Source organism: Heterodontus francisci, chromosome 33, assembly GCF_036365525.1.
Source record: "Heterodontus francisci isolate sHetFra1 chromosome 33, sHetFra1.hap1, whole genome shotgun sequence".
Classification (NCBI taxonomy): Eukaryota; Metazoa; Chordata; class Chondrichthyes; order Heterodontiformes; family Heterodontidae; genus Heterodontus; species Heterodontus francisci.
The window spans coordinates 60,090,554-60,104,051 of NC_090403.1; the positions used below are offsets into that span (position 1 = coordinate 60,090,554).

Sequence of the window (13,498 nt, forward strand, 5' to 3'; positions counted from 1 at the left end):
TTGGTGGTAAAGATGAAAAGCAGAATATTTTTTAAAAGGTAAGTGCTGTTGTTCAGAGGAACTTAGTGTACTCGTACAAGGAATGCACAAAGTTAACATACAGGTGCAGCAGGGTATTAGGAAGGCAAATTGCATGTTGGCCTTTATTGCAAGGGGATTGGAGTACAGGAATAAAGAAGTCTTACTAAAATTGTACAGGGCTTTGGTGAGACCGCACCTGGAATACTGTGTGCAACTTTGGTCTCCACATTTAAGAAAGGATATACTTGCACTGGAGGCAGTGCAGAGAAGATTTACTAAATTGGTCCCTCGGATGAGGGGGTTCACCTATGATGAGAGGCTGAGTAAATTGGGCCGATATTCTCTGAAGTTTAGAAAGATGAGGGTGATCTAATTGAAACATACAAGATTCTGAAAGGGCTTGATAGGGTAGAAGCTGAGAGATTGTTCCCACTGGTCAGGGAATCTAGAACACAGAGACACAGACTCGGATAAGGGGCCAATCATTCAGGACTGAGACGAGGAGAAATTACTACACACAAAGGGTTGTGAGTCTTAGGAATTCTCTACCCCAGGGGTTGTGGATGCTCTATCACTGAATACATTTAAGGCTGGAATAGATAGATATTTGGTCTCGCAGGGAATCCAGGGATATAGGGAACGAGTAGGAAAGTGGAATTGAAGCCCAAGATTAGTCATGATTGTATTGAATGGCGGAGCAGGCTCAGTGGGTCATATGGTCTATTTCTGCTCCTATTTTCTGTGTTCTTGGTTCCATATTGACAGGAAGATTGAGTTTAAGTTGAATTTTAAAACTAGGTTTGAGGCTGCAGAGAATGGTCTTGCTGTTGGATCTAAGGTGGTGTTTTTAATGTTTGTGTTTTTCCATTCCTTTGATCAGGGCGATGTACAGTTTCACTGCCGTGAATTCCTCTATAAGGGCAAAGCGTTTTATCCCATAACCTTCTCATCGCCTGCCAGCTTTATCCAGGTGCCAGGGCTGTCAATGCAGAACCAGCTTTCCGTCAACTTCAGTTTCCGATCTTTCGACACAAGTGGTTTGCTTCTTTTCAGCAACTTTTCTGAGGGTCTTGGTTGGCTGGAGATGAGTTTAAGCAAAGGGCAGATCAACATATCGTTTCAACAGACTGGCAAGAAAGGACTGGAGTTTGCTGCAGGTATAATATTTGGGAAAACCCCACTTTTCAACTGGGGTCATTTGCCATTTCTATTCCACTCACTCACTTTGCAGCTGAGCCTCAATACTGCCCTCCTGTAGTGTAGCACAGATCTGCACAGCCCAGTATCCAGACCTCTTCCTGATGCTGTCTAGTGACTCCTGCTGGAAGTGTGCGTTTACGTGCCTGTTTTTGCATGAATGCATATATGTGAGTTTTTCTTTGCATATGATCCACTGACACACTGTTGAGACCAGTACTTTAGTAGTGGGCCATTGGCTCAGGTTCCCGGTTTCAGGCAATGTAAGTACTTCAGGGGAAGAGGAATGATAATGGGAAGCGTTTACAGAAAGATTGCTGATTTGTTCCAGTACTTGAGCTGGTTCATTATTTTAATTTTTGGCTAAAATGATGCTGTGTGGAATAGAAAAATAAGCTGTAGCTGGTGGATTGTGTGGAGCCACTCAGTTACTGACAGACTGACTCAGCACCTGCTTTCTCTTTGCCCTGTCAGGACATAACTTGACTGATGGACACTGGCACTCAGTTCAACTACTGGCCCGAATGGATTCTGTTGTTGTTGTCATTGATGAGAGGGAGAATTCGCCTGTGCGGATTAACCATGCTTTGCGGGTGCAGACTGGCGATCAATACTACTTTGGAGGTGGGTGGCAGTGTCTTGTTTTATCAATTTCTTGTCTCCTGTGTTTTTTCTGAGAGATAAGCAACATTCGCGCCACACAAATGCCAGGCAATGACCATCTCCAACAAAAGAGATTCTAACCATCTCCCCTTGACATTCAATGACATTAGGACCGCTGAATTCCCCACTATCAACATCTTGGGGCTCACCATTGACCAGAAACTGAACTAGACCAGCCACATAAATACTGTGGCTACAAGAGCAGGTCAGAGGCTGGAAATCCTGCAGCAAGTAACTCACTTCCTGACTCCCCAAAGCCTGTCCACCATCTACAAGGCACAAGTCAGGAGTGTGATTGAATACTCTCCACTTGCCTGGATGGGTGCAGCTCCAACACTCAAGAAACTTGACACCATCCAGGACAAAGCAGCCCGCTTGATCATCACCACCTTAAACATTCACTCCCTCCACCACCGACACACAGTGCAGCAGTGTGTACCATCTACAAGATGCACTGCAGCAACTCACCAAGGCTCCTCAGACAGCACCTTCCAAACCCACGACCTCTGTCACCTAGAAGGACAAGAGTAACTGACACAAAGGAACACCACCACCTGCAAGTTCCCTCCAAGTCACACACCATCCTGACTTGGAACTATATCGCCGTTCCTTCACTGTCACTGAGTCAAAATCCTGGAACTCACTTCCTAACAGCACTGTGGGTGTACCTACCCCACATGGACTGCAGCGGTTCAAGAAGGCAGCTCACCACCACCTTCTCAAGGGTAATTAGGGATGGGCAATAAATGCTGGCCTTGCCTGTGACACCCACATCCCATGAAAGAATTAAAAAAAAAATTGGGAGCCAAGATGTGTTCAGCATTAACAGATATCAATATTACCGCAACCTAAATGTTACACATTACATAGAATTATTTACAACGTGGAATCAGGCTGTTCAGCCCAACCAGTCTGTACTGGTGTTTATCTTGCATGAACAGTATTCTAATCCTATATACTCACCCTGTCCCCAGATCCCTTTATCCCCCTTTCCTTCACACATCTCACAGATTCTGCAATGTTAAATGCTTCAGTCACTAACTCTGATAGAGAATTCCACAGACTTAATGCTCTGTGAAGAAAAGTTTCTTTTGCTCGCTCATAAACCTATTAAATTTAATCTTGCATCTTTGTTCCCTCGTTCTAGACCCCCAATCTCTGAAAACGGTCTGTTCAAGAACAGAAATAGGAGCAGGAGGAGACTATTCAGCCCCTTGAGCCTGCTTCCCCATTCATTAAGATCATGGCTGATTTTTGGCCTCAACTCCACTTTCCCAGCCAATCCTCTTATCCCGTGATTCCTTTATATCCCAAAGAATCCATTGATGTAAGCCTTGAATATACTCAATGATGGAGCATCCACAGTCCTCCAGAATAGGGAGTTCCAAAGATTCAAATCCCTCTGAGTGAAGAAATTTCTCCTCATCTCAGTCCTTAATGACTAACCTCTTATTCTGAGACTGTGCCACCGTGTTCTAGATTCTGCAGCCAGGGGAAATGGCCTCTAAGCATCTACCCTGTCAAGCCCACTCAGAATCTTTTCTGTTTCAGTGAGATCACCTCTCATTCTTCCAAACTCCGGAGAGTGTCGGCTCATTCTACTAAATCGCTCATAGTACAACCCTTTCATCCCAGGAACCAATCTAGTAAACCTCTGTACCGCCTCCAATGCCTATATCCTTCCTTAAAAAAGGAGATAAAGCTGAACACTACTCCAGCTGTGGTCTCACCAAAGCCCCGTACAATTGCAGAAAGACTTCCTTACTCTTGTACTCCAACCTCCTTGCAATTAGGACCAACCTACCATTTTCTCTCCTAATTGCTTGCTGTACCTGCATGTTAACTGTACAAAGACACCAAATCCCTCTGAACATGAACATTTAGTGTTATCGCAAGATTTGAAGAATTTTCTGTTTTTCTATTTTTCTTGCATTATACACCATCTGCCATGTTCTTGCCCATTCACTTTATATATGTCGTTTTTCAGCCTCTTTGTGTCTTCCTCACAGCTTACTTTCCCACCTAACTTTGTATGGTCAGTAAACTTGCAGACATTACATTTCGGTCCTTTCATCTAAATCACTAATATGCACTGTAGAAACATAGAAAATAGGAGCAGGAGTAGGCCATTCGGCCCTTCGAGCCTGCTCCACCATTCATTATGATCATGGCTGATCATCCAACTCAGTAACCTGTTCCCGCTTTCGCCCCATACCCTTTGATCCCTTTAGACTCGAGCTATATCTAACTGCTTCTTGAAAACATAAAATGTTTCGGCCTGAACTGCTTTCTGTGGTAGCGAATTCCACAGGTTCACCACTCTCTGGATGAAGAAATTTCTCCTCATCTCAGTTCTGAAAGGTTTACCTTGTATCCTTAGACTATGACCCCTGGTTCTGGACTCCCCCACCATCAGGAACGTCTTTCCTGCATCTACCCTGTCAAGTCCTGTTAGAATTTTATAGGTTTCTATGAGATCCCCCCTCACTCTTCAGAACTCCAGTGAATATAATCCTAACCAACTCAATCTCTCCTCATACGTCAGTCCCGCCATCCCAGGAATCCGTCTGGTAAACCTTCGCTGCACTCCCTCTATAGCAAGAACATCCTTCCTCAGATAAGGAGACCAAAACTGCACACAATATTCCAGGTGTGGTCTCACCAAGGCCCTGTATAATTGCAGCAAGACATCCCTGCTCCTGTACTCGAATTCTCTTGCTATGAAGGCCAACATACCATTTGCCTTTTTTACCACCTGTTGCACCTGCATGCTTACCTTCAGCGACTGGTGTACAAGAACACCCAGGTCTCGCTGCATATTCCCCTCTCTCAGTTTATAGCCGTTCAGATAATCTACCTTCCTGTTTTTGCTACCAAAGTGGATAACCTCACATATATCCACATTATACTGCATCTGCCATGCATTAGCCCGCTCACTCAACTTGTCCAAATCACCCTGAAGCCTCTCTGCATCCTCCTCACAACTCACCCTCCCACCCAGTTTTGTGTCATCTGCAAATTTGGAGATATTACATTTAGTTCCCTCATCTAAATCATTAATATATATCGTGAATAGCTGGGGTCCTAGCACCAATCCCTGTGGTACCCCACTAGTCACTGCCTGCCATTCGGAAAAAGACCCATTTATCCCTACTCTTTGTTTCCTGTCTGCCAACCAATTTTCTATCCATCACAATACACTACCCCCAATCCCAAGCGCTTTAATTTTACATGCTAATCTCTTATGTGGGACTTTGTCGAAAGCCTTCTGAAAGTCCAAATAAACCACATCCACTGGCTCCCCCTCATCAACTCTACTAGTTACATCCTCGAAGAATTCTAGTAGATTTGTCAAGCATTTTCCTTTCGTAAATCCATGCTGACTCTGCCCGATTCTATCACTGTTCTCCAAGTGCTCTGCTATAAAATCTTTGACAATGGACTCTAGAATTTTCCCCATTTCCGACGTCAGGCTGACTGGTCTATAATTCCCTGCTTTCTCTCGAACTCCCTTTTTAAATAGTGGGGTTACATTAGCTACCCTCCAATCTGTAGGAACTGTTCCAGAGTCTATAGAATCTTGGAAGATGACCACCAATGCATCCACTATTTCTAGGGCCACTTCCTTAAGTACTCTGGGATGCATATCATCAGGCCCTGGGGATTTATCGGCCTTCAATCCCATCAATTTCCCCAACACCACTTCTCTACTAATACTGATTTCTTTCAGTTCCTCTCTCTCACTAAGCCCTGTGCTCCCCAACATTTCTGGTATGATATTTGTGTCCTCCTTTGTGAAGACAGAACCAAAGTATGCATTTATTTGGTCAGCCATTTCTTGGTTCCCCATAATAAATTCCCCAGTTTCTGACTGTAAGGGACCTACATTTGTCTTCACTAATCTTTTTCTCTTCACATACCTATAGAAACTTTTACAGTCAGTTTTTATGTTCCCCGCAAGCTTGCTCTCATACTCTATTTTCTTCTTCTTAATCAATCCCTTGGTCCTCCTTTGCTAAATTCTAAACTGCTCCCAATCCTCAGGTCTGTTGTTTTTCCTGGCAAATTTATATGCCTCTTCCTTGGATCTAATACTATTTCTAATTTCTCTTGTAAGCCATGGTTTGGCTATCTTTCCCATTTTACTTTTGCGCCAGACAGGGATAAACAATTGTTGCAATTCATCCATGTGCTCTTTAAATGTTTGCCATTGCCTATCCACCGTCATCCCTTTAAGTAACGTTTCCCAATCCGTCATAGCCAACTTGCGCCTCATACCTTCGTAGTTTCCTTTACTAAGATTCAGGACCCTAGTCTCAGAATCAACTACGTCACTCTCCATCTTGATGAAGAATTCTATCATATTATGGTCGCTCGTCCCCAAGGGGTCTCGCACAACTAGATTGTCAATTATTCCTCTCTCATTACACAATACCCAATCTAGGATGGCCTTTTCTGTAGTTGGTTCCTCAATGTATTGGTCCAGAAAACCATCCCGTATACACTCCAAGAATTCCTCCTCTACGGTACTGTGACTAATTTGATTTGTCCAATCTATATGTCGATTAAATTCACCCATAATTACAGATGTTCCTTTATCGCATGCGTCTCTAATTTCCTGTTTAATGCCATTCCCAACATCACCATTACAGTTTGGGGGTCTATATACAACCCCACTAACGTTTTTTGCCCCTTAGTGTTTCTCAGCTCTACCCATACAGATTCCACATCATCAGAGCTAATATCTTTCCTCACTATTGCGTTAATTTGCTCTTTAACCAGCAATGCAACTCCACTGCCTTTTGCTTTTTGTCTGTCCTTCCTAAATGCTGAATACCCCTGGATGTTCATTTCCCATCCCTGGTCACCCTGCAGCCATGTCTCCGTAATCCCGACTATATCATATCCGTTTACATCTATTTGTGCGATTAATTCGTCCACCTTATTGTGAATGCTCCACGCTTTAAGGCACAAAGCCGTAAGGCTTGTCTTTTTAACATTACTTGTCCCCTTCCCACTATTTTTCACTGTGGCCCTGTTTGATTCTGGCCCTTGTTTTCTCTGCCTATCACTCTTCTTATTCCCCTTACTGTCTTTTGATCCCCCCTCCTCTGACTCCTTGCAAAGATTCCCATCCCCTGCCATTTTAGTTTAAATCCTCCCCAACCACTCTAGCAAATACTCCCCCCAGGACATCAGTCCCGGTCCTGCCCAGGTGTAACCTGTCCAGTTTGTACTGGTCCCACCTCCCCCAGAACCAGTACAATTCATCCGATATATCCTGCTATTTCTACTCTGACTAGCACGTGGCACTGGTAATAATCCTGAGATCACTACCTTTGAGGTCCTGTTTTTCAACTTACTTCCTAACTCCCTATATTCTGCTTTTAGGACTTCATCCTTTTTTTTTTTTAACCTATGCCATTTGTACCAATGTGTACCACGACCGCTGGCTGTTCACCCTCCCCCTTCAGAATGTCTTGTAACCGCTCTGAGACATCCTTGACCCTAGCACCAGGGAGGCAACATACCATCCTGGAGTCTCTTTTGCGGCTACAGAAACGTCTATCTATTCCCCTTACAATTGAATCCCCTATAACTATTGCATTCCCACACTTTTTACTCCTCCCCTGTGCAGCAGAGCCAGCCGTGGTGCAACGAATTGGGCTGTTGCTGCTTTCCCGAGAGGCCATTCCCCCCAACAGTATCTAAAGCAGTATATCTGTTTTGCAGGGGAATAGCCACAGGAGATTCCTGCACTGCCTGCCTAGTCCTCTTGCTCTGCCTGGTGGTCACCCATTCCCTTCCTGCCTGTGGAGTCTAAGCCTGCGGTGTGACCACCTCTCTATGCGTGCTATCCGTGATACTCTCCGCGTCATGGATGCTCCACAGTATCCCCAGCTGCCGCTCCAGCTCTGAAACCCGGGCTTCCAGGAGCTGCAGCTGGAGACACTTCCTGCACACATGCTGGTCCCGGGCATTGGAATTGTCCCCGGCTTCCGACATGGAGCACGAGGAGCACACCACGGCTTTGAGTTCTCCTGCCATGACTTAACCCTTTAAATTAAATTAAACCTTCCGGAAGATCTTAATGTCCAATAATATCAGTTACTCTAGGACCCTTCTTCCCTGGTCCTCGTTACTACAGAACGCCCTAAAAAAAACACTACTTACTATATTTGAAATAAACTTTAAACTTTTCTTACCTGAGATACTTACCCATCTATTTAGAGCTATTCCCTAACAGCAGTGACCCACCAACCAATCACCTTGCAGCTCTCCTGTGATGTCACTGTTGACTTTTTTTTCCAAAACTCCTTCCCGCTGCCGCTGCACTTTTAAACTCTGCCAGTCTCACTCAGTCTCGCTCCTTCCTGCTGCCGCTGCACTTTTAAACTCTGCTGGTCTCGCTCAGTCTCGCTCCTTCCCGCTGCCGCTGCACTTTTAAACTCTGCCGGTCTCGCTCCTTCCTGCTGCCGCTGCACTTTTAAATTCTGCTGGTCTCGCTCAGTCTCGTTCCTTCCCACTGCCGCTGCACTTTTAAACTCTGCCGGTCTCGCTCAGTCTCCCTCCTTCCTGCTGCCGCTGCACTTTTAAATCTGCCGGTCTCGCTCAGTCTCCCTCCTTCCTGCTGCCGCTGCACTTTTAAACTCTGCCAGTCTCGCTCAGTAAATAGCTGAAGCCGCAGCACTGATCCTTGCGGTACCCCACTTGTTATAGCCAGCCAACTCTAAAATGACCCGTTTATTTCTTCTCTCTGTTTTCTGTCCTTTAACCAATCCTCTATCCATGCTGATATAGTACCCCCACCCCCTTGAAAACTTGACTTGTGCAACAACTTTTCATGTGGCTTTTTATCGAATGTCTTTTGAAAATCCAAATATACCACATCCACTGGTTCCCCTTTCTTAACCCTGATAATTACATCCTCAAAAAATTCTAATAGATTTATCAAATGTGATTTCCCTTTCATAAAACCATATTGAATCTGACTAATATGATTTTCTTCATCCCATGTAATCTCTTCCTTAATAATAGATTCCATCATTTTCCTGACGACCGATGACAGGCTAATCAGGCCTGATTTCTCTCTCCTTCCTGTCTTGAAAAGCGGTGTTACTTTTGCTAACTTCCAATCGACTGGGACTGTTCTCGAATCTAGGGAATTTTGGAAGATCACAACCAGTGCATCCGCTATCTCCGCAGCCACCTCTTTTAGAACACGAGGATGTAGGCCATCAGGTTCCAGGAATTTAAGTTTCAGTCCCATTAATTTCTTCAATACTACTTTACTAATATTAATTATTTTAAATCCCTCTGTCATATTAGGCCGTTGGTTCTCCCTAATTTTGGTATTTCTTTGTGTCCTCTACTAAGACGATAGGCACACAATATTTGATTAATGTCTCTGCCATTTTCTTATTTCCCATTATTATTTCTTCTGTCTCAGCCTCTAAAGGACCCACATTTATTTCCGCTACTGTATTCATTTTACATATTTGTAGAAGTTCTTACAATACAGACATTGCAATCAGGGAGGAGGAGTGTGAAATATTAGATGAAATTAATATCGTGAGACAGGAAGTATTAAGGGATTTAACATTTTGAAAGTGGATAATTCCCCAGGCTTGGATGAAAGGTATCCTAGGCTATTAAGGGAAGCAAGAGAAGAAATAGTGGAGGCTTTAACCATCATTTTCCAATCCTCTTTGGCTGCAGGTGCGGTGCCAGAGGACTGCAGGACAGCTAACATTGTACCATTGTTTAAAAAGGGAGAAAGGGACAGACCAAGTAATTACAGGCCAGTCAACCTACCCTCGGTGGTGTGAAAATTATTGAAAAAAAATTGAGGGACACAAATTTTCATTTAGAAAGACAGATTATTCAGAGACAGTCAGCATGGATTTGTTCAGGGAAGGTTGTGTCTGACTAACGTAGAAATGTTTGAGGAGGTAACGAGGACGGTTGATGCTGGTAGGAGGGTCAATGAGGGTATGTATTTGATGTAGTCTATATGGATATGATGTAGCCCATGGGATTCAAGGCAAAGTGGCAAGTTGGATCCAGAATTGGCTCAGAGGCAGGAATCATAGGGTAATGGTCAAGGGGTGTTTTTGTGACCAAAAGGCTGTTTCCAGTGGGGTTCCACAGGTCTCAGCACTAAGTCCCTTTTTGCAGTATGCATCAATGATTTAGACTTGAATGTAGGGGTATGATTGAGAAGTTTGCAGATGATACAAAAATTGGCCACATGGTTGATCGTGAGGAAGAAAGCTGTAGACTGCAGGAAAATATCAATGGACTAGTCAAATGGGCAGGAAAGTGGCAAGTGGAATTCAATCTGGAGAAGTGTGAGGTAATGCATTTGGGGAAGGCTAACAAGACAAGGGAAATACACAATAAATAGTCAGATACTGAGAACTGTAGAGGAACAGAGGGACCTTGGAGTGCATGTCCACAGATCCCTGAAGGTGGCTGAACAGGGAGACAAGGTGGTTAAGAAGGCATACAGGATACTTGCCTTTATTAGTTGAGATACGGAATATAAGAGCAGGGAGATTATGGTGGAGCTGTATAAAACACTAGTTAGGCCACAGCTGGAGTATTGCATGCAGTTCTGGTCACTGCACTATAGGAAAGATGTGATTGCACTAGAGAAGGTGCAGAGGAGATTTACAAGGATGTTGCCTGGACTGGAGAATTTTAGTTATGAGGAAAGATTGGATAGACTAGGGTTGTTTTCTTTGGAACAGAGGAGGCTGAGGAGAGACATAAAGAGAAGTGTATAAAATAGAGTGGATAGGAAGCCCTATTCCCATTGTTTGAGGGGTCCACAACCAGGGAGCATAGATTTTGGGTAAGAAGTAGGAGGATTAGAGGGGAATTGAGGGGAAAATCTTTTCATCCAGGGGGTGCTGGGGATCTGGAAATCAGTGCCTGAAAGGTTGGTAGAGGCAGAAACCCTCATAGCATTTAAAAAGTACTTGGATATCCACTTGAAGTGCTGTAGCTTACAAGGCTTCCAGACCAAGAGCTGGAGAGTGGGTTCAGGCTTCTTGTCGACTGGACGGACACACTGGGCTGAATAGCCTCCTTCTGTGCTGTAAATTTCTGTGATCATTTTTTATATTTCTGGCTAGTTTACTCTCTCATCTTTTTCTTTAATCAAATTTTTGGTCATTCATTGCTGGCAACTAAAATTCTCCTATTCCTCCGGCTTATTCCTCTTGGTAATATTGTAATCCACTTCTTTCAATCTGAGATTATCCTTAACCTTTTTAGTTAGATATGGATGGATCATTTTTCCCATGGAGTTTTTATTCTCAATGGAATATATATTTGTTGAGAATTATGAAATTATTTCGTTAAATGTTTGCCATTGCTTATCTACTGTCATACCTTTAAACTAATTTTCCAATCTACCTTAGCCAGCTCACCCCCATATTTCTATGTGTGGCTTTATTTAAGTTTAATACTCTAGTTTCAGACTTAAGTATGTCATTCTCCATCACAAAGTGAAATTCTTCATATTATGACCACTCTTCATTCTTCATTAAGATTATAAAATAACCCTGTCTCATTACACAAGACAGGATCTAAAATAGACAATTATAAATGTTCTATTTATTCTGTCCCATCCTTTCATAATTTTAAATGCCCCTATCAAATCACTCCGTAATCTCTCGTAACAAAAACAGTCCCACTATTCCAAGTCTATCTTCATATTTCCTCAAACCAGGCTCCATCCTCATGAATCTGTGCTGTTCCCTCTCTAAAGCCTCAACATCCTTCCAATAGTATGGATTCCAAAATTGCACACAGTCTTGAATTGTTGTATTGCTGAGGTTTATATAAATTCTCCATTACATTTCAATATTTTCAATTTCTGCCGCCATAAAAGCCCAGAATCCAATTCAGTTATTTTATGACCTTATCCTCTTGAGTTGTTTCAATGTTTAGTAAATCTGAAACCGCAAATGTCTCTGCTCCCCACATCTCTCAGCCTCTTTTACATTTTCACCAAGATGTACGGCCTCACGCTTACTGACATTTAATTCCATCCGCCATATTTTCCCCATTCCTCAATGTGCGTTTGCATCTTTTTGGTCCTCAGAATTAGTTTACTCTGCCTCCTATTTTATCATCTGCGAATTTTGACATCTTTCCCTCTAGCCCTCTATCCAAATCATTGATACACATAGTGAACAGAAGTGACTGAGAACTGGGACGTCCCGTATCCACCCACTCTGAAGACCTGCCCTTAACTAGTACTTTCTGATCAGTTTTAATCCAATTTTCTGGCCTCTCCCTTCTCCATTAGTCTCTAGTGAGCTTTTTGAAAGTCCTTGAACACCGCATCTGCTGCATTCCCCATCACCATGTCTGTTATCCCCTCAGGTTTATTAAGTATGATCTTCTTTCTGAAATCTATTTTTATTTCATTTAAATATTTAGTAATTTAAAGATTTTTCTTCCCAGATGTTAAACTAACTGGCCTGTCATTCCCTGGATTAATTCCGGCTCCGTTTTAAGAATGAATATTATGACATTGTCTACGCTTCAGTCTTTTGGTGCAAACCCATTCTCAATATCCATTTTCTGCTAATTCTTCCCCATTTCCCTCTGCAACCTTGGAAGTTCTAATTTACTGTAAATTTCTCATACTTCTTGTTCCTAACCAATTCAAGATTTACAGTTGCAGCATCCTCCTCTTCTGTAAACACTGAAATGAAGCCAAGAAATGCTGGAAATACTCAGCAGGTCTGGCAGCATCTGTGGAGAGAGAAGCAGAGTTAACGTTTTAAGTCAGTTCTGATGAAGGGTCACTGACCTGAAATGTTAACTCTGCTTCTCTTTCCACAGATGCTGCCAGACCGGCTGAGTATTTCCAGCATTTCTTGTTTTTATTTCAGATTTCCAGCATCTGCAGTATTTTGCTTTTATTTTACTGAAATGAGGCCATTGTTAAATATTCTCACCATTTCCCATTTATTCTCTCCTCACTGTTACCACCTCACATTTAACAAAATTCTCTTCCTGCCGATATATCTGCAGAACACTTTTAATTTTTTGTTGAGACGCTCTCATTCTCTCCTCACTTTCCTTATTCCTCTTAATCTCTTCATTTATGATCTCTTATTCTCACTTGTTAAGATTATTTAGGCTTCACGATGTCCTCTTCATTTCAATTTGTTTCTAACCTCATTCTTTATCCAAGGCATCAGTGATGTTTGCAAAGTCCTTTTTCAGCCATGTGCATTCGGCTTTTCAAACAAGATGTTTGTTGAAAATTGAGCTTCTTTTCTGTCTCCTTGTACACTAACACATACCATCAATTTCTGCTCTGAACACTTGCAGGCTGCCCCACAAGTACGAAAAGTTTGGGTTGTTTTTCTAATCTGGGTGAGTTCCATGGCTGCATGCAACATATCCACGTGGACAATTTTCTTGTGGATCTGGAGCTAGTAAAACGACGCAAACTAGGAAGATATGCAGAGATGCTGTTTAACACGTGTGGAATAACAGACAGGTAGGTGAATTGAGCGGTTCAAAATGAATCAAAACCAGGAAACAACATACAGTGAGTGACCCTCACCCTGAATAAACAGCGACTCTG

The 13,498-nt window shown here is 42.9% G+C and overlaps 1 protein-coding gene across 1 annotated transcript in view; it reads left to right on the plus strand.

Annotated features, from left to right (window-relative positions):
- cntnap1 (contactin associated protein 1) overlaps window positions 1-13,498 on the plus strand; it is a 109,066-nt gene that overhangs the window by 62,449 nt on the left and 33,119 nt on the right. The window contains exons 6-8 of the mRNA XM_068013083.1: window positions 902-1,178; window positions 1,693-1,842; window positions 13,240-13,411. Of these exons, the coding sequence (XP_067869184.1) occupies window positions 902-1,178; window positions 1,693-1,842; window positions 13,240-13,411 (599 nt within the window). The remainder of the gene's footprint in view (window positions 1-901; window positions 1,179-1,692; window positions 1,843-13,239; window positions 13,412-13,498) is intronic.